The 20,534-nt window shown below is 48.3% G+C and overlaps 1 protein-coding gene across 2 annotated transcripts in view; it reads right to left on the reverse strand.

The window, feature by feature from the left end:
• The window catches only part of ITIH5 (inter-alpha-trypsin inhibitor heavy chain 5), a 102,447-nt gene that overhangs the window by 15,194 nt on the left and 66,719 nt on the right, over window positions 1-20,534 (reverse strand). For both annotated transcript variants that reach the window (XM_015146422.3, XM_077945711.1), the window contains 2 exons: window positions 7,359-7,527; window positions 821-1,130 (listed from right to left, as the gene is read on the reverse strand). In XM_015146422.3, coding sequence (XP_015001908.3) covers window positions 821-1,130; window positions 7,359-7,527 — 479 coding nt within the window. The remainder of the gene's footprint in view (window positions 1-820; window positions 1,131-7,358; window positions 7,528-20,534) is intronic.

Raw genomic sequence — 20,534 nt, forward strand, 5'->3', positions numbered from 1 at the left:
TACCAGTTTTATCTGGTGGTTTTGCTTCTAAATAAAAGTATCTTTTAACTAGTACTCAAAATGGAGATAACAGTACTCTACTACTCACAGGGTAGGATAAAAGTACACTGACTAGAAAGTGCTTTGAAATATCAGGATGTCAATGATCCATGAGAGCTCATTAAATACTTAATATGGGATGGCCACTGTGCCAATGCTTTACATGCTGTTTTTACATAGCGATTTTCTCATTAAATTCTGCAACCAACCATAATCCTCATTTTACAGATGAGAAAACGGAGGTACAGCCTGTCTTAAAATCTTGCTTAGGGCTGGGTGCAGTGGCTCACGCCCGTAATTCCAGCACTTTGGGAGGCTGAGGCAGGCAGATCACCTGAGGTCAGGAGTTTGAGACCAGCCTGACCAACAGGGAGAAAGAAACCTCATCTCTACTAAAAATACAAAATTAGCCTGGCATGGTGACACATGCCTGTAATCCCAGCTACTCGGGAGGCTGAGGCAGGAGAATCGCTTGAACCCGGGAGGTGGAGGTTGCAGTGAGCTGAGATCACACCACTGCACTCCAGCCTGGGCAACAAGAGTGAAACTCCATTACAAGAAAAAAAAAATCTTGCCTAAAGTCACAAAGGAGGATCCGAATTTGAACTCTGATCTGCCGGGCTTCAAAACACATTGTGATACCTCCCATTGCAATGAGCTGTGATCGCTGCCAGCGGATGCAAGTCTGGGGTGCAGCAACACAGTCCTCTCTGAGTTCCCACCGCAGCCACCCCTCAGCCCCTCGACCAGCCTCGCATGCCTATGAAGACAGACCACAGACCCGATGAGCTGCGAGCCCGCATCCTCCTCCTCGTGCACACGCCGTGTGAGGCCGCAGTTCTCCAGCGACAGTTTCTCCAGCAGCCTGAAGTCCACATCGTTGCCGATGCCAATGGTGAAGATGCAGACTTGGCCTCGGGCGGCCTCTCGGGTGTTGTTGAGGATCTTGAGGGTGTGCGTCTCCCCGACTGTGGGCTTCCCATCCGTCAGGAAAATGATGAGGGACACGCTCCGGTCTCCAATGTCATTGTGGGCCACGTACTTGTTGAGGAGCCTGATGGCCCTCTGCAGGGCCCCATTGATGTCTGTGCCTGCAGGACACCAACACGGGACAGCTCAAGCCTCTACACTCACCTCCTACCCTGAATGCACTTTCTTTTTTTTTGAGATGGAGTCTCACTCTGTCACCCAGGCTGGAGTGCAATGGTGCGATCTCCACTCATTGCAACCCCACCTTCCAGGTTCAAGCAATTCTCCCACCTCAGCCTCCCAAGTAGCTGGGATTACAGGCACACACCACCACATCTGGCTAATTTTTGTATTTTTAGTAGAGACGGGATTGACCATGTTGGCCAGGTTGGTCTCAAACTCCTGACCTCAAGTGATCTGCCCACCTTGGCCTCCCAAAGTGCTGGGACTACAGGCGTGAGCCACCGCGCCCAGCCTGAATGCACTTTCATAGCTGCAGTTCACGCTCAACCACCCAAGTGCTCATAGGAGTGAGATGTCAGGGGGCCATCCAGAAACTTGCTAAATGCAAATCGTTTACTAGATGCATATAAGCGACCGGGGACTATCCCGCTGTAACAAACCTTCTCCAGAAGGCGTCTGGCGACACCTTAGTTTAGCAGTCTCCACTACCTGAGCTTCGGTGACTTCTGTGCCCTTTTCTGAGAATGGTTTTGAAAAGAGCAGGAAGGGCCGGGCGCGGTGGCTCAAGCCTGTAATCCCAGCACTTTGGGAGGCTGAGACGGGCGGATCACAAGGTCAGGAGATCGAGACCATCCTGGCTAACACGGTGAAACCCCGTCTCTACTAAAAAATACAAAAAACTAGCCGGGCGTGGTGGTGGGCGCCTGTAGTCCCAGCTACTCGGGAGGCTGAGGCAGGAGAATGGCGTGAACCCGGGAGGCAGAGCTTGCAGCGAGCTGAGATCCGGCCACTGCACTCCAGCCTGGGCAGCAGAGCGAGACTCTGTCTCAAAAAAAAAAAAAAAAAAAGAAAAGAAAAGAGCAGGAAGGTGTTGAGCGTAGAGGACAGCAGGAATGAGCAGGGAGAAACAGCTGCAGAGGGGAGGAGGGGCACGGAATGAAGAGGAGGAGGGTAGCTGCTGACATCTCAGATGCCTTCCAGCGTTGTCCAGGGCTGGGTGGAACTGATGAAAGAATGAATTTGTTGCCTTCATCGTCCCTCCTTTCCTGGCTTCCTGTCCCTTCAGATCACCTCAGCTTGTCAGAACCCCACAGAGGAAGGGGGCATGAAATATTTTAGCCACCCTTTTTCCTTCAGAGGCCCTTGTCAGCAACAGCTCTGATTAAAGTTGAGGGCCGGCCAGGCACGGTGTCTCATGCCTGTAATCCCAGAACTTTGGAAGGCCAAGGGGGGCAGATCACCTGAGGTCAGGAGTTCGAGACCAGCCTGGCCAACATGGCAAAACCCTGTCTCTACCAAAAATACAAAAATTAGCCAGGCATGGTGGCACATGCCTGTAATCCCAGCTACTCGGGTGGCTAAGGTCAGAAAATCACTTGAACCCAGAAGGCGGAAGTTGCAGTGAGACAAGATTGTGCCATTGCACTCCAGCCTGGGCAACAAAGTGAGATGCTGTCTCAACAGAAAAAATAAAAATAAAATAAATAAATTTATAAATAAAATGAAGTTGGGGACGACAGGGAAGAAAAACTTTATCAGGAATATGTGGCTTAGAAAACCTCTACAAAATAGAAAACAAATCTCAACTCTGAGAAACGGTGGAAGAATAAACACCAATGACATTAGCAGGTATCTGTGGACAGCAGGAGGTTTTTCCTCTCCTGCTTTTCTTTGGATGATTTTCTTTACTCCTCAAATGTCTTAGAATAGACACTTCCATGGAAAACATGGGGTGAGAACATGAGTTCTAAATGTTCTGTTTCTTGATCTGGGTCCGGGTTCTGTTCAGTTTATGAAAACATATCAGGTTGTACACTTACTACATGTGCATTTCTCTGCATGTATGTTACACTACAGGTTACTGCTTCCTTAAAAAAGAATGTTCCCATGTTTTCTTTTCCTTCTTTTTTTATTTAGAGACAGGGTCTCAATATGTTGCCCAGGCTGGTCTCAAACTCCTGGGCTCAAGCAATTCTCCCACCTCAACCTCCCAAAGTGCTGGGACTACAGGTGTGAGCCACCATGCCCAGCCACCGATGTATTTTTTTTTTCTTTTTTCTTTTTTTTAAGACATAGTCTTGCTCTCTTGCCCGAGCTGGAGTGCAGTGGCGTGATCCTGGCTCACTGCAACCTCTGCCTCCCCGGTTAAAGCAAACAATTCTCCTGCCTCAGCCTCCTGGGTAGCTGGGATTACAGGCACATGCCACCATGCCCAGCTAATTTTTCTATTTTTTTAGTACAGACGGGGTTTCACCATGTTGGCCAGGCTGGTCTTGATCTGACTTTGTGATCTGCCCACCTTGGCCTCCAAAGTGCTGGGATTACCGGCGTGGGCCACCACACCTGGCCCCATGTATTCTTAAATTTACTACTTTATGATTAAAATAAATCACACAATTTAAGTTTGGGAGCAAAATGAATAAATAAATAAAGTTGGGGCCTGTGTCTTTGATAGGAGCTGAACAAGTATTTGTTTGGTGGATGGAGAGACAGGTGGTTGGGTGGTTGAGGTTGAAATCCCAGCTACAGTGAGGTTTCTGGGTTAGCTAAGAATTCCACTGAACTAAGCTACCAGCATCCCACCATCACCAAGTAAAGCAGAGACTTTACTGTAGTGTGAACACCTATTTCCTTTGTTTTTGTTTTTGTTTTTTTTTTCAAATGGCTTAAGATAAAATCTATATACCAAAAGATCACCCATTCTAAGTGTCCAATTCATGATTTGTAGTAAACTTAAGAGTTTGATGACCATCACCACCATCCATCATCCTGACTGGAGGCACTTCTCTCTACCTGCAAATTTTACCACATTTGTGGTACATATATACCATGGGGCACTATTCAGCCATAAAAAAGAATGAGATCCTGTCATTTGCAACATGATGGATAGAACTGGAGCTCATTATATTAAGTGAATTAAGCGAGGCACAGAAAGACCAACTTCCCATGTTCTTGCTTATTTGTGGGAACTAAAAATTAAAACAATTGAACTCACGGAGATAAAGAGAACGATGGTTCCCAGAGGCTGGGAAGGGTAGTAGAGGGTGGTGCAGAAGGATAGTTAATGGGTACAAAAAGTAGTTAGAAAGAATGAAGAAGATCTAGCATTTGATAGTGCAACAGGGTGATTATATTCAATAATAATTTCAAGATACATTTAAAAATACCTAAGAGTATAATTGGATTGTTTGTAACACAAAGGACAAATGCTTGAGGTGATGGATATTTCATTTATCTGACGTAATTATCACACAATGTATGCCTGTATCAAAATACCTCATATACCCCATAAATACATATATCTACTCTGGACCCACAAAAATTAAAATTTAAAATTAAAATGTACCACATCTGAGATAACCAGATCATCTCCCCCATGGCTTTACATCCTCCAGATTTTCTAGCTAAAAAAGTAGATAAGGCTATGTCCATGACCAAATGTTCGTAATTCTTGCTAAGATGCAGAGTCCAAATGGAAGGAAACTTATTTAACATTTTATTGGAATCACTAATTTGTCTTTCTTTTGTTTGTTTTTGAAATGGAATCTCACTTTGTCACCCGGGCTGGAGTGCGGTGGCGCGATCTCGGCTCACTGCAACCTCTGCCTCCCAGATTCATGCAATTCTCCTGCCTCAGCCTTCCCAGTAGCTGAGACTACAGGTGCAAGCCACCACGCCCAGCTAGTTTTTTGTATTTCAGTAGAGATGGGGTTTCACCGTGTTGCCCAGGCTGGTCTCAAGCTCCCGAGCTCAGGCAATCCGCCCGTCTTGGCCTCCCAAAGTGCTAGGATTACAGGCATGAGCCACTGTGCCTGGCCTAATTTGCCTTTCTTAAGGCCCAGTCTAATTTCTTAGTGCCCCTGGATGTGTGGGCAAGGATGAACTGGCATTTGTTTTTTTTTCGTGTCTGTATTCAGCAATGGTGCCAAATCTCTCACTCCACTTTAAAGCCAAGGAGAGCCCAGGCAGAGGGATGGATTAGCTTTCCCAATGGCACACAGCCACCAGAGGCCCTGCAGGGATTGGCATCAAGCCCATGTTAAGGGGGGCACCTCCTGCCCACTGAAAACAGAGAGGAGCTGTCATCAAAGGACTCACAAGCACCAGTGAGAGGGGTTACCCGAAAATAATGGCCACATCAATGCTTAAAGAGGACTTTCTATGTGCCAGGACCATTCTAACCACTTGAAATGCTTTAGCTCACTCCATCCTGATAACGACTCCATTGTTATCTTCATTCTACAGATGAGGAAACTGAGGCACAGAGAAGGTGGAGCTGGATTCAAACCCAGGCAGCCTGGCTTCCAAATCCATGCTCTCAATCCTGACGCTACACATCTTAGAGAGAAGCAGGCTGATTTACTGCTCACCTGCAGAGGCTAGGGCAAGGCGGTGTCAAGAAAAAAAATCCATGGGGTTTCTAAGGCTTGGAGTCCAAAAGACCCTAACATACATCAGCCATTTTCTTTCTTTTTTTTTTTTTCTTTTTATTTTGAGACAGAGCCTTGCTGTCGCCCAGGCTGGAGTGACGTGATCTTGGCTCACTGCAACCTCTGCCTCCCAGATTCAAGCAATTCTCCTGCCTTAGCCTCCCAAGTAGCTGGGATTACAGGCACTTGCCACCACGCCCGGCTAACTTTTTGTATTTTTAGTAGAGACGGGGTTTCGCCATGCTGGCCAGACTGGTTTTGAACTCCTGACCTCAGGTGATTCACCTGCCGTGGCCTCCCAAAGTGCTGGGATTACAAGCGTGAGCCAACCCGCCCGGCCCAGCTATTTTCTAAAGCTGTTTATTACTCCATGGACCCCACTCTACCAGCACACACACATCATTCTTCTAGTAAGCAGGACCATTAAAATAAATCCAATCTACAAATATCCATTGAGCATGCCCTCTGTGTCAGGAACCATGCATGGAGGTGGGAGCTATGTTAACATGAAGAGAAATCTGTTCCTTCAAGAATTTTACGGTGTTATGGATTTGGATTTCCTGCCGTAGATTATCACTATCATATTAAATCCAATCTTCTATTTCTCTCATCAAACATCAAAACAGTTCCGAGATTATACTGTTTTGGAGGCTAGTAGGAAATCCCAGTGTAAATCAAAGTACCAGCGCAGCAAGATCAAGTTCCAAATTAAGTTCATTTGGGAAATGAGGGCTTTGTCTTGGATTGGGAAACCACGAATATATGAAAGATGGAAAATTCCAGATGGGAAAAGACTGAAGAGTGTTTTGTAGGTTTCCAGATAACTGAAGTGGAATTAACCAGGAGGTGGTGTCTCTGTACAGAGCCTGTAAGGCAGGGGGCAGGGAGGGAGTAGGTCCAGTTGTTCTAAATGCTCTGCTCCAATACTGAGCACCTCTTCTGTGTCCACTGCACTGTTGATACAGAGAACAGCAAGAGCACGGCGCAGGTCCTGAGTTGGGAGAACTTAACATCTAGGACAGCTGGGTAACACACTGCTCTGATTGTCCACTCTTCTCAGAATTCTTTATGGTCTTTCCTCTCTTAACATTCTGCACCCTTACCTGGGCACCACCCAAGACAAGTGTGCAGTGGCTGAGAGCCCACATCCTCCCCATCACATTTTACCTCCGCAACCCTCCCAGGCCACCCGGATACAGGTTTCACTCACTCTGCTGCAGGTCTACCAACAGGGCTCCTGGTTTTGCAAAGCAGTTCCACCTGCCCCTGCCCCGCCTTGTTTTGCAAAGCAGTTCCACCTGCCCCTGCCCCGCCTTGTTTTGCAAAGCAGTTCCACCTGCCCCTGCCCCACCTTGTTTTGCAAAGCAGTTCCACCTGCCCCTGTGCATGAACCACTGGCTGGTCCGTGTGGCTTTAATTCTCCACCCCCAAACCTTTACAAAAACAGTATTGTTTTTGTATCAGCAAGACTTTTTGTAACAGGATCCATGAGATGAACCAGGAAAGCCTCCAAACACCTATCAGGTTATTTTCCCCCAGAACTTCACCAGCCTCACTTGGAGACTGAGAGCACGGATTTGGTATTCGGAGCAACCTAGGCTGCTGAGAAAGCTCTCACCCGCAGTCTCCTTTCCTGCCATCAACCCCAGCTTTCAAATCTTTCTCTCAGCCAAAAAGAAAAAAGAAAACTTATTATGTCAAAGCCAAGCCAATGTGAAAAGAAGGTGTCATCTTTACCTCCAGTGGGTGACATATGGTGAATGTACACTTTGCCATCCCTGATGCTGTCTGGAGTGACTGATATCAAGTGGTCCTTCCATACTTTGATCCGGTTGGAAAATCCAATGATACTGAAACGGTCCTGGGGTCGGAGGTCATGGAGAATCGTGAAGAGGGCATCCTTGGTCTAGGCAAACACAAAAGCAAAACCAGTCACAGCCACTCACGTGAGTCCACTTATCCCCTGTTCGGGAAACCGTCACCCCCGGGAACAATGTCAGGGTTCAAATTCAGTGTCAACTATGTAAAGGGCACTTGGCTGAATGTCAAGGAATTGGTTACCTGACTGGAAAGAATGGTATAAAGATGTTACGGTTGTAGACATGAGTGAATCATTATGAAAGCTGCATCCCGCCACGGTGGTTTGGGCCTCCACATCTCCACCACTGCTGTTCTCTTGACCCTGAATGTTCTTCCCCACTGCCCTACTTCCATCTTTCACTTGACAAGCCCCTCCTATTTAAGAGCCAGGCAAGTATGCAAATTCTCTGTTCAAAATATTTCTAACTTCTCTGAAGAGAGCTGATCATTCTCTCCCTTAGGCTGGCAAAGCCCTCAACGCACTCCTATGAGAAAGCACGCATCACACCATGATGATTGTTCATCTCCTCTTACTCGGTTGTGAGTTCTCGGCAGGTGGGTCTCCTTCATCTTCCTATCACCTAGGGACAAGAAGGAGGTGCTAGACAAAGGTGAGGCAGGTGAATGAAGTTTAATGAATTATAAAATTAAAGGCCCAAATGATAAACATCATAGGAATTGAAAAGATTATTACTGTGGACTGGAGTGACGTGAGGCTTTACAGAGAAAGAGGAATTTGAGGATGAGGTTTAAAGAATACCTTGAAAGAACTGGAAGGACATTCTTCTTATTATTATTTTAGACAAACTCTCGCTCTGTCACCCAGGCTGGGGTGCAGTGGCGCAATCTCAGCTCACTGCAACCTCTGCCTCCCAGGTTCAAGTGATTCTCCTGCCTCAGCTTCCTGAGTAGCTGGGATCACAAGTGCAAGCCACCACATCCGGCTAATTTCTGTATTTTAGTAGAGACGGGGTTTCACCATGTTGCCCAGGGTGGCCTCGAACTCTTGAGCTCAGGCAATCCACTTGCCTCAGCCTCCCAAAGTGCTGGGATTACCAGTGTGAGCCACTGCACCCAGCTTGGAAGGGCATTCTGAAGAGAAGGCAGGCGGTTTGAGCAAAGCCGGGAAGTAATACAGGTGAGATAGCGGCTGCTAAGTGATAACAGGCATGCACTAAAGTCAGCTGTGACGCATGGAAAGAGGAAAGAAGCCATATGACCTGAAACCAGAAATACTCTAGGGGCTTAGAAAAGGTTTCTAGAGTAATCCGCAGACACTGTGAGCAAACACTGTCTTCCCAAGTAGCACTGTTGTTAGACACTTAAAGAGGCTCAGCATAGGCGGTCAGGGACTTTCACTGCGTAACGACCATGAAAGGACATCTGGCACCTTTACAAAGGTGAAGAGCACAGGCTTCAGGGCCAGCTGTCACCCTTGAGGCTGGGTTCCCCCCCAACTCTCTGTGAGGCCCTGAGCAGTAAGCTCCCTCACTTACTCGCTCTCTGATATCACTGCGCCCAAGTTACCCCATCCATAAAATCAGGACAGTAATAGTACCTGCCTTATCAAGTTGTCGTGAGGATTAAATCAGGATTGAGATGAAAAGGGCTCCGAGCAGGGCCAGGCATACAATCAGAGTTCTAGATGGGTTTACTGTTACTTGCTGGTGGCTGTAACTTGCTGGTGGAAAGCCCCAGCAGAGCTTGAGAGAAAACAGTGAAGTTGGGAATGGTGAGTTCCAGAAGGACACGTGCTAAGGAGTTCCGGAACACTCTCAAAACAAGCTGTGGCTCTCTTCCCCGGTTCATGACTCTTCGCCTTTCCTCCCTTCCCCAGGTTCAGACAGATGGCTCCGTCGGCCTCTCTGGCTAGGTGAAATAACCACTGCTTTTGTATCCTTTCCTCTGGAATTTTCCCTCTTCCTCACTCCTCAGCCTCCTCTCAATCCTGGATCCAACTGCTCATCCCATATCAAACTGTCCAACTTGAATTTTATAGGAACCTCAAATTCTGATTCAGAAAACTATTCTCAATGCATCTATTTTTAAATCTGCACATTAGGCCAGGTGTGGTAGCTCATGCCTCTAATCCCAACACTTTGGGAGGCCGAGGCAGGTGGATCACTTGAGGTCAGGAGATAGAGATCAGCCTGGCCAACATGGCAAAACCTCGCCTCTACTAATAATACAAAAATTAGCCAGGCATGGTGGTGCATACCTGTAATCCCAGCACTTTGGGAGGCTGAGGTGGGTAGATCACCTGAGGTCAGGAGTTTGAGACCAGCCTGGCCAACATGGTGAAACCTCGTCTCTACTAATAATACAAAAATTAGCTGGACATGGTGGCCCACCTGTAATCCCAGCTACTCAGGAGGCTGAGGCAGGAGAATCACTTGAACCTGGGAGGCGGAGATGGCAGTGAGCCGAGATCGTGCCACTGCACTCCAGCCTGGGTGACAGAGTGAAACTGTGTCTCAAAAAAATAAATAAAACACATCTGCACATTATATTTTTTTCTGTAGGGCTAGTGAACTAAGAGTTTCTAGGCTGAGCAAATGTTTGCCTAACTCGCTCCCCGTGGGTTTTTGCTAAAGTAATGTTCCTCCACTTCCCAGCACTTCTTCATTCCCAGGTTGAGAAAGCAATGGAGTTGATGGTATCATTAGAAGGATGATGATGACGATGCTGATGATATTGACAGCTTGCATTTCCTGGGAGCTTTCTACTCCCCAAGCATACGCTGAGTGGACAGGCTCTTCCTATGTTGAGGTGATCAATTCTAATTCTTACAAGCCACCTGAGAGAAAGTAACTATTAGTATTCCCATTTAACAGATGGGGCAACTGAGGCATGGAGGGGCTGAGCATCATGCCCCATGGGAGCCTGGATTAAAATGCAGGGAGTGTGACTTCAGGGGCAGCACGTGCACAAACAGCAACAGAATCTGCAGCCCCAGGACGACTGGAGGCGAGATTACTTGGAGCTGTCACCCTTTTAATGTGCAGCAAATCTGGTGATCTCTTCCAAGTCCCTGTATGTTGATGGGCTCTGTTTATTTCTTTGTTTCTTTTGCTTCATTTCTGGCATCAATTAGTGTATTCATCTCCTGTAACATCCTTGCAGAAGGCACTCACGTGCCAGGCACACTGGCTTACGCCTGTAATCCCAGCACTCTGGGAGGCTGAGGCCAGCAAATCACTTGAGGTCAGAAGTTCAAGACCAGCCTGGCCCATGTGGTAAAACCTTGCCTCTAGTAAAAAAATATAAAAATTAGCTGGGCATGGTGGCACACGCCTGTAATCCAGCTACTTGGGAGGCTAAGGCAGGAGAATCGCTTGAACCCAGGAGGTGGAAGTTGCAGTGAGCTGGGATCACACCACTGCACTCCAGCCTGGGCAACAGAGCGAGACTCTTATCTCAAAACAGAAAAAAAAAAAAAAAAAAAAAAAGGAAGTCACTGCAGGATTTTTGCACCTGCCCGGGGACAAGAACAATGAACATATTTCATTAAATCTACCTTCTCATCCTACTGAAGAATGCAACAAGTTCTTCTGGGAGAAAAGAATAGCAACGGAATGCTCCTTTTCATTCCCAGGGCCCGGAGACCTCCACTATTCTCTGTTCTCTCCTCTGCTCTTCCCTCCTCCTATCCCCCTACACCCCGCTTGTTCAGAGGGGCTCTCCGCAGCGGTTTCCTGTCCTCTCCCATGCCTGGCTCCCACTCCCAGGAAATATGTCAAAGTATCCCATGCAGATAAACAGAACCCACACCCAAGCCGCGCCAGCACTCTCCAGAAGACATTGTCAAGTCTGTGCTGTCCCCTTCTTGAAACTCCTCCTGCTCTGGCTTCCCCGGCCCCTCCCCGGGGCTTTGCTGGTGTCTCCTTCTCTGCTGGCCCTTCAGGGTGAGTCACACGGTCCTTTTCTCAGCTGAGGTTCTCAGCTCCACTCTCACACCAGACACTGCTGCAGGTGACATCATCCATCCCCCATAGTGCCAACTACCATCGTCATCTGTGAATTTCCAGGCTTCTCTCTGGAGCTGGTCTCCGTTGTTCCATCCAGACCAACCTGCCAACCGTTTTTCCCTGCGTGTCCCACGGGTAGCTCAGAATCGACTCGGCGGAGAATGGAACCTTCATCTTTTTAAATCTCCCTCTCCTTTGCTGCTCTCTGTCCCGGGACAGAGGACACTGGAACCTTCACCCATGGTCCAGGGCAGAAGCCTGGACATCATGTTGAATCTGTAACCCTCACATCCTTCGCCACCACCCTGGAATTCCAACTCCTCTCCCTAAATATCTCTGTGACCATAAACTGATATTCCTTTTCTTCCTTTGTATTTTTTCTTAATACAAAAATATTACTCATTTTTTGAAAGGTAAGAAGAAAAACATATACAACTCACATCATCACGCCTACCTAGAGACCACCACTACTAAAACGCTGGTGTGCCACATACCACTTCAGAAACATCCCCGGGTGTACGCATGTGCACGTGTGATTTTAAAGGAAGTGGGATCATGTAATACACATATCATGCTGTAAAGTTTCTCTTTACTGTAACATATCACATATGGTTTTCATATCAATGGAGAAATGTTTGCCACATCATTTTAACAGCAACCCAACATCCTCCTGCACGCATCCACCATGTTTTAATATTTTGGAATATTTGAGCAGCGCTGCTGGGAAGCTCATTATCCCTAAGTCTTTGTGCCCGTGACTCTTCCCTTAGGATAAATTTCCATATGCGGAAGTGGAACGACAAAGGGCTTGCGCTTTAGGAAGGACCTAGCGTGGCCCTGCATTACTGCAACGTAGATTTTCAACCCTCCTCTCTTCAAAGCCTTCCATGGCCCCTCACTGCCCTCAGCATAAAGTCTAATGTATCTTATCTTATCTTTTATCTAATGTATCTTTTATCTTATCTTAGACGGAGTCTTGCTCTGTCACCAGGCTGGAGTGCGGTGGCACGGTATCCACTCACTGCAACCTCCACCTCCCGGGTTCAAGCGATTCCCCTGCCTCAGCCTCCCGAGTAGCTGGGATTACAGGCTCACACCACCACGCTCAGCTAATTTTTTGTATGGGGTTTCACCATGTTGGCCAGGATGGTCTCAATCACCTGACCTCATGATCCGCCCGTCTCGGCCTCCCAAAATGCTGGGATTACAGGCGTCAGCCACTGCACCTGGCCTAATGTCTCCTTTTGGATACAAAATTCTCATTAAAATAAATGGTCCCGGTTCAAATTCCTGTCTTTACTTCCTGCTAGTCTGCCCCGGCTACCAACTCTAAGGTCTGATTCGCTCACACCCAGCTTCCCTAAACCCACCCTGCTTTCTCATGACCTCCTGCAGTGGCACCAGGGGCTGCCCTCCTTCCCCACCTTCCCTACATGTTGAGCTACGGCCACCCTTCAGAACTCACTTGATATGTCCCCTCCTTGGTGAGGCCATTCCTAACTCAACGGTGAAGACAGGTGACAGCTCCACCCCTGATGCTGCACCGGCTGACACGTACCCCAGCTACGGGATGTCCACACTGTGCCGCCATGACTCCTGCAAGCTCCTTCCCTCCCCAGGAACCTTGTACCTGCTGTTTCCTTTCCTTGGAGCTCCCTTCCTCTTCCTCTCAGTCTTTGCTGCTGCAGGTCCCTTCTTGTCCTGCAATCCTGGGTTTACACATGATCTTCCAAGAGAGCCCTTCCCTGCCTCCCAGCCCTGGCCACCATTCCCCAAAGCATGGACCCCTGCTCTCTCCTTTCACATTGATAGACAGAATGTCCTTCTCTCTCTGTGCATTGACTGGTCTGTCCATCTCCAGTCTATGCTTTTGTGTGCAGGAGCTTTCTCTGTTTTATTTATTAATTATTTTATTTATTTATTTATTTTTGAGACAGAGTCTCACTTTATCGCCAGGCTGCAGTGGTGCGACCTCGGCTCACTGCAACCTCCGTCTCCTGGGTTCAAGTAATTCTCCTGCCTCAGCCTCCTGAGTAGCTGGGACTACAGTCATACACCACCATGCCCAGCTAATTTTTGTATTTTTAGTAGAGACGGGGTTTCACTATGTTGGCCAGGATGGTCTCGATCTCTCGACCTGGTAATCCACCCAACAAGCGTTAGGATTACAGGCGTGAGCCACCACGCCCAGCGTTAGGATTACAGGCATGAGCCACCGCACCCAGCCACTTTTTCTGGTTTATTATTGTATATTTATCGTTCTATATTTAATACCCAGCAGTGCCTGGCGCATAGGAGATGCTTGACAAATGTGTCCTGAATAAGTAAGCAGTGAATAAATGATCCATCTGTCACACTGGACAGGGAGTTCCTCAAAACAGCCATCCCCTTGCCCTGCCCCACCCTCCCAACATGGTGGCATTTTGTACATTGTAGGCTTTTAGGAAATATCTGTTGTATTATTAGACAAATAAGACAGAGACAGACAGAGAAGAACAGAGATAGAGGAGACAGAGACAGACAGAATACTCAGGGACATAGAGAAAGAGACAGAAAGAGTGAGGGAGAAAGAGGAAAACAGAGGGGAGGAGAAGGACAGACAGAGAGGCCCTGTTGGTGAATGCAAGGGGCATGAGACACAACCCAGCCCTTGAGAACCTAAGACAGACACTACTGAGAAAGAGGATGTGCAGGAAGCTCCGAGCTGCCTGATGGACAAGCTGCAGTGATGATCAATAACTCAGAGAACTGCACTCCACAGGCAGGGGCGGCCTCAGCCAGGGCACTGGTCCCTTCTCACCCTGGTTCATCCCTGCCCCTCCTCTCACTTAGAGCCAGCACAGCCCATGTGAGCATCAGACGGACTGGACCCTGCGCACTCACAGTCCAGGTAGTCCCCACCCAGGAAGGACTGAAGGTGCCGGCTGGGATGGGAGGGACAGCAGCATGCAGTGGCAGTGGTAGGGCAGTGCTGGGCCCAGTTCTCAGGCCCTCCTGAGAGTCTCCACGCTGCACACTGCTGGGCCCAACATGGTCAGGCTGCACGGGGGCCTGCCAGGAAGGCCACCTGTGGTGGAGCTGCTGCTTTAGCTGCTGACATCCTCAGGGATCCTTCACAGTATGCCAAGAACCTCCAAAGGGACACCCCTCGCTCTTAAGCTGGCATTTTTTTTTTTCCCCACATGATGGATATCCTGCTTTAGGAAGAGTTATTCAATCTCTCTACCCTCCTTCCCACAGTTCAGCAGCTACAGGCTCCTTATGACCTTGTAAGGCCTCAGCTGCAACTTGTCCTTGCGTGCACCAGGGAAGGCAGCCCAGGCACCTCCCGGTGGCTCCATTCCCACTCAGAGGAGGGCCATGTGGATGGACTCCTGCCCTCGTTCCAGAGGGGCCAGGCATATAGGGGCAAACAGCCTCCATTAACCTTTGAAGACTGCAGGCACTAACTCCTCCAGACTGCAGCCACCCAGCCCCACCCACCCCTGCGGACTCCAGCCACCCAGCCCCACTCACCCCTGCGGACTACAGCCACCCAACCCCACTCACCCCTGCGGACTGAAGCCACCCAACCCCACTCACCCCTGCGGACTGAAGCCACCCAGCCCCACTCACCCCTGCGGACTGCAGCCACCCAGCCCCACCCACCCCTGCGGACTCCAGCCACCCAGCCCCACTCATCCCAGCAGACTCCAGCCACCCAGTCCCACTCACCCCTGCAGACTGCAGCCACCCAGCCCCACCCACCCCTGCGGACTCCAGCCACCCAGCCCCACCCACCCCTGCGAACTCCAGCCACCCAGCCCCACTCACCCCTGCAGACTGCAGTCACCCAGCCCCACTCATCCCTGCGGACTGCAGTCACCCAACCCCACTCACCCCTGCGGACTGCAACCACCCAACCCCACTCACCCCTGCGGACTGAAGCCACCCAGCCCCACTCACCCCTGCGGACTGCAGCCACCCAGCCCCACCCACCCCTGCGGACTGCAGCCACCGAGCCCCACCCACCCCTGCGGACTGCAGCCACCCAGCCCCACCCACCCCTGCGGACTGCAGCCACCCAGCCCCACCCACCCCTGCGGACTGCAGCCACCCAGCCCCACCCACCCCTGCGGACTCCAGCCACCCAGCCCCACCCACCCCTGCGGACTCCAGCCACCAGCTCCACTCACCCCCGCAGACTGCAGCCACTCACTCCACTAACCCCTGCAGACTGCAGCCACCCAACCTCATTCACCCCCGCAGACTGCAGCCACCCAGCCCCACCAACCCCGGCAGACTGCAGCAGCCACCCAACCTCATTCACTCCTGCAGACTGCAGCCACTGGCTCTGTTAACCCTCGACTTGCCTTCCCACCTCCAAAGGGCTGAGCAGCCAAGACCCCCGTTCAGGGTCCCTCCCAATCCTGAGACCGCATGATCATGGCTAGGAAAAGCTGTAGACTCTTCCAGTGCAGGTGATGGACAAAGCTGGTCACCACTCACCCTCAACGCCCTTTCCAACTAACTAGGCCTGAAGGAAGAGACACTGGGCACCCCAGGAAGCCACACTCCTGTCCTCTAAGCTCCCTCTAGGGGCCTCTATGCTAGAAAGGGGCTAACCTGCTTGAGACAGGGACCCCCAAAACATACATGTTGGAGTCATGAAATTAATTCCTTAAAAGATGACCACAGGGGACTGTGGAAATGTCTTCCCTGGAGATCTTTTAAAACAGACATAAAATGTATGATGATATGTATCGCAGTTTTCATGGAGATGAATACAATCGCTGTACAGGCCTGATTCGCGAGGGGATTAAGTGTCTGGCTTTAGAAAGCCACACTTGCTCTCTGGAGCCATAAAAGTTTCCAACTCGTTGTCTTTATGCTCTTGGACAAGGGCTTATCTGGGGTGGAAACCAAGGGGACGGGGCTCAGGTCACTGCCTGACAACTACTGGCTAGGAAGCCAGTGGGGAGGAGTTAGCAAGTCTTAGAGAGAGTGGGGGATCAGGAAGAGGCAGGAACACCAAATCCCCATGCCTAGAGGAAAAAAATAAGGGGCACCTGTGGGGCCTGAGGAGGAGAACGGGGTTCTTACAGAGGTCAACCCGCAAGAGGCCCTTCGGGTTTCCCTGGGGGGGTCCGTGCCAGTTCCTAAAAGCACAATCCATACTTAATGGGCGTCATCTCTGCTAACACAAGAGGACAAGCTGCAGACATGGGTCCACATGTCATCAGAAGAGATCTTTTAAAAATTCCAGGTTAGGAGCAATGGCTGTGGTCCCAACTATTCAGGAGGCTGAGGCAGGAGGATGGCTTGAGCCCAGGAGTTTCAGGCTGCAGTGAGCTATAATCATGCCACTACTCTTCGGCCTGGGCAACAGAGCGAGACCCTATCTCTAAAACGTAAATAAATAAATAACAAATTTAAAATTGAAAAAATAAAGACCAGATTATGTTTGGACTGAAGGGAGATTTTGAAAATCGCACCCAGATACACTTAGTAAATGGAAAGAATATACTTCTTACTATTTGGGTACTGAAGATATACCTTGGCCTGGATGCAGGCATTACACGAGATTCCTTCTAACCCTAGTTATCTAGAGTCACAAAGGATAGAGATTACTCTGTTTAAAACTATTTTATGGTGATGAATTCCTCTTCTTATATGTACTTCACTTGGATTAAAAGAACAAAAACCTATTGCTTTAAAAACACTATCTTAGAAGTCCATTCCAGCTCTGTCTTAGGTTTACTTTAAGTAAGTCCTTTAATCTCTTTCTATTTAAATTCTTCCAGGCACAAGAAGGCTTATGTTATAAATAAACATAAGTAAACTCTGGCCGGGTGTGGTGGCTCACGCCTGTAATCCCAGCACTTTGGGAGGCCAAGGCAGGCAGATCATGAGGTCAGGAGATCGAGACTATCCTGGCCAACATGGTGAAACCCCATCTCTACTAAAAGCACAAAAAATTAGCCAGGCATGGTGATACGTGCCTGTAGTCCCAGCTACTCAGGAGGCTGAAGCAGGAGAATCGCTTGAACCCGTGAGGCACAGGTTGCAGTGAGCCAAGATCATGCCACTGCATTCCAACCTAGGCAACAGAGCGAGACTCCATCTAAATAAATAAATAAATAAATAAATAAATAAATAAAAGGAAACTCTTATTTCAGATTCTCCAGCCCTTCAGTACAGTCGGCAATGGTCTTGCTTGTTCTAGCGATCTTTGGGAAGGATTACAGAGTTTCTTTAATGGTGTCTGTCCTGTGCACCACGGGCCCTGTATGAAGCTGCGCTGGGAACAAGAGATGAGGCCTTCCCTTCTCTTCCTCTCCCTCTTTCCTATAAAGCTGAGCCCAAGGAGCTTCAGGCTCTTGGCCCAACCCTCAAAGGGATAAGCATTCCATTGCGTTAACTACCATGCCATGAATGACCAGTAAACATTTCCCAAGTAGAGAAGCACGTCCAATAAGACCCTAAGAGGGGAAGTCAAGGGAGCCCATGGAAGAGCCAGCTGCGGCCCACAGCTTCCTCCCACTTCCATCGGGTGCCCACGATGCAGCTTTTCTCAAACCATATTCGATGGAAACTAACCCTGACACAAAAGGCTCTTGTGCCACAAACCCTAGGTTTTTGGGCATAAGACAAGGAGAACCCACGACATCACAGATGAATCCAAGTTCAAGGGAACTCAGCATCAGTCATTCCACGCCTCCTGCACAATGATCGTGCTGTTCTCCTGAGTGGCACCATCCCTTGCCTCAGTCTAAAATGTTTACCAGGGAGTTGACATTTTCCTTCCCATTGATCCACACAGTTCTTTTGAATGAGTCTAAGAGAAAGACTAAAGACTGGATTAAAATAATCCAGTAAAGGCCGGGTGCAGTGGCTCACGCCTGTAATCCCAGCACTTTGGGAAGTAGAGGCAGGACGATCACCTGAGGTCAGGAGTTTGAGACCAGCCTGGCCAACGTGGCGAAACCCTAACTCTACTAAAAATACAAAAATTAGCCGAGCATGGCGGTGCATGCCTGTAATCCCAGCTACTTGGGAGACGGAGGCAGGAGAATCCCATGAACCCAGGAGGCAGAGGTTGCAGTGAGCAGAGACTGCGCCACTGCACTCCAGGCTGGGCGCAGAGTGAGACTCCATCCCCCCCAAAAAAAAAAAAAAAAAAAAAATCCACCAAAGAAATCAAAGACCTTCTGAAAGCCTGATTTAAGCCATGGAAGAGAATCATAATCAGCAAATGAAAACAGCCCTAAGTTTCTGAAAGGTAATTTTGGAAAATGAAACATGCTCAAGAGAAGCTGTAGTGGCAGGTCAGCCTTTGTCCTTTCTAAGGTGGGCAGAGGCCATGGACACCAGTGGGGAGGGGGCAGGTGTCTGTACTGTCCTTAGGCCTTCCTAACCCAGCAGGCAGGAGATCCTCAGTGCCCCTTGGTGGGTGGCAGATGGCCCTGTCATCATGCCATCTGAAGGAACCAACCAAAATAAAAAACCATCTGTGACTTCATCAAAGTTCACAACAGATTCTTACTGCAACCTGCAACTTCTTGCCTAAGCCCACAGTGAGGAGAATGGAAATGTCCAACCTTCCCAGTCTCAGATCTGTCACCCTCTCTGTACTCACAGACACCTGAACACAGAATGGTCCCAAGTCACCTTGGAGTCACCCCCTCCGTACCCCACAGACACCCGTACACAGCATGGTCCCAGGTCACCCCCTCCATATCCCACAGACAACCGTACACAGCATGGTCCCAGGTCACCCCCTCCGTACCCCACAGACACCCCTACACAGCATGGTCCCAGGTCACCCCCTCCGTACCCCACAGACACCCGTACACAGCATGGTCCCAGGTCACCCCCTCTGTACCCCACAGACACCCCTACACAGCATGGTCCCAAGTCACCCCCTCCATACCCCACAGACACCCCTACACAGCATGGTCCCAAGTTACCTTGGAGTCACTGTCATGGCTGAGACCAGAGTAGCCATGACTTGCCAAGGGATGTCCCCAGGCCGTGGGTGTCCATTAAGCCTCGGTGGTGGTATTCAAAGTTCACAGTATTACAAGATTACAAAAATTTATTTTATAAAAGGTAGCATAAACTTACGTTACCCTCTGCAGGTCATTCAGTAATTTGAAGGAAGATTTTCTGAAATCTTACTGTGACTGACCCACCAAATAATCAGATTTAAAAAAAAAAAAAATCCCAGTCTTAGGAGTAAGGCAATAAATTGAATAAGAAGAACCAGTTCTCCATAATGTATTTGGGTCCATATCATTGTTGTACTTCTTAAAAATCTAGCAACAGATTGGCTCCCAAGAAAAAAATCAAAACATTACAAAAGAATGCTACTCCATTGACTACAGTGTAAGAGTGTCAGTAACACTTCAGGAGGTTATGAAAACGCCTAAAGGAAATCAGCCATCGTGCAATGCCAAGTTCCTTTTTTTGCTCCTCTGCTATAAATACCTCCTGAAATGAACCACATTATATTATTCATATTAAAAATAAAAATGTTTAATTATGACAAACAGAAGATAACCAAAAAAGGTGTCTCTGTCAAATTTGGGAAATCCTGTTGCAAGAAATTAGAAGGATTTTTCTACTGGCCAAAGTATTTTTTGGAGAAATGGCAGAAACTAATTAGCTTTCTTCATATAAATGGAAAATTTGGGATAGAAGTCATACATCTTCCAAAACTTTAAAACAGTTTAATGAAATTTCACTTAGAAGTAAAAGTAGAAGACATTTTTCTTTGGTCTCAACATTTTAACGTTCACACTGCCAAGAAAAGCATATTTCTTCAATTAAGCAAAATCACAGGGCTCCTATATTTTAAAATATATTATTTTAAGCTACTATACTTTCATTTACTGCTTAAATTCTCCTTTCAAATGCTCTTTGAATGCAGTATGGTGCTAGATAATATCGCAACTCTGATTCGAAATATTTATTTGCATATATGTTTACCTGATCTATGTAAAAATATAAACAAATTATTTCTTCATAGCAAGATAAAAAGCACTTTTATTGTAACGTTTCTAAATACCAATACCACTTCAAGACTGGTTCTAAAATAGAAAGA

This window comes from Macaca mulatta, chromosome 9, assembly GCF_049350105.2.
Source record: "Macaca mulatta isolate MMU2019108-1 chromosome 9, T2T-MMU8v2.0, whole genome shotgun sequence".
In the NCBI taxonomy this organism is placed as follows: domain Eukaryota; kingdom Metazoa; phylum Chordata; class Mammalia; order Primates; family Cercopithecidae; genus Macaca; species Macaca mulatta.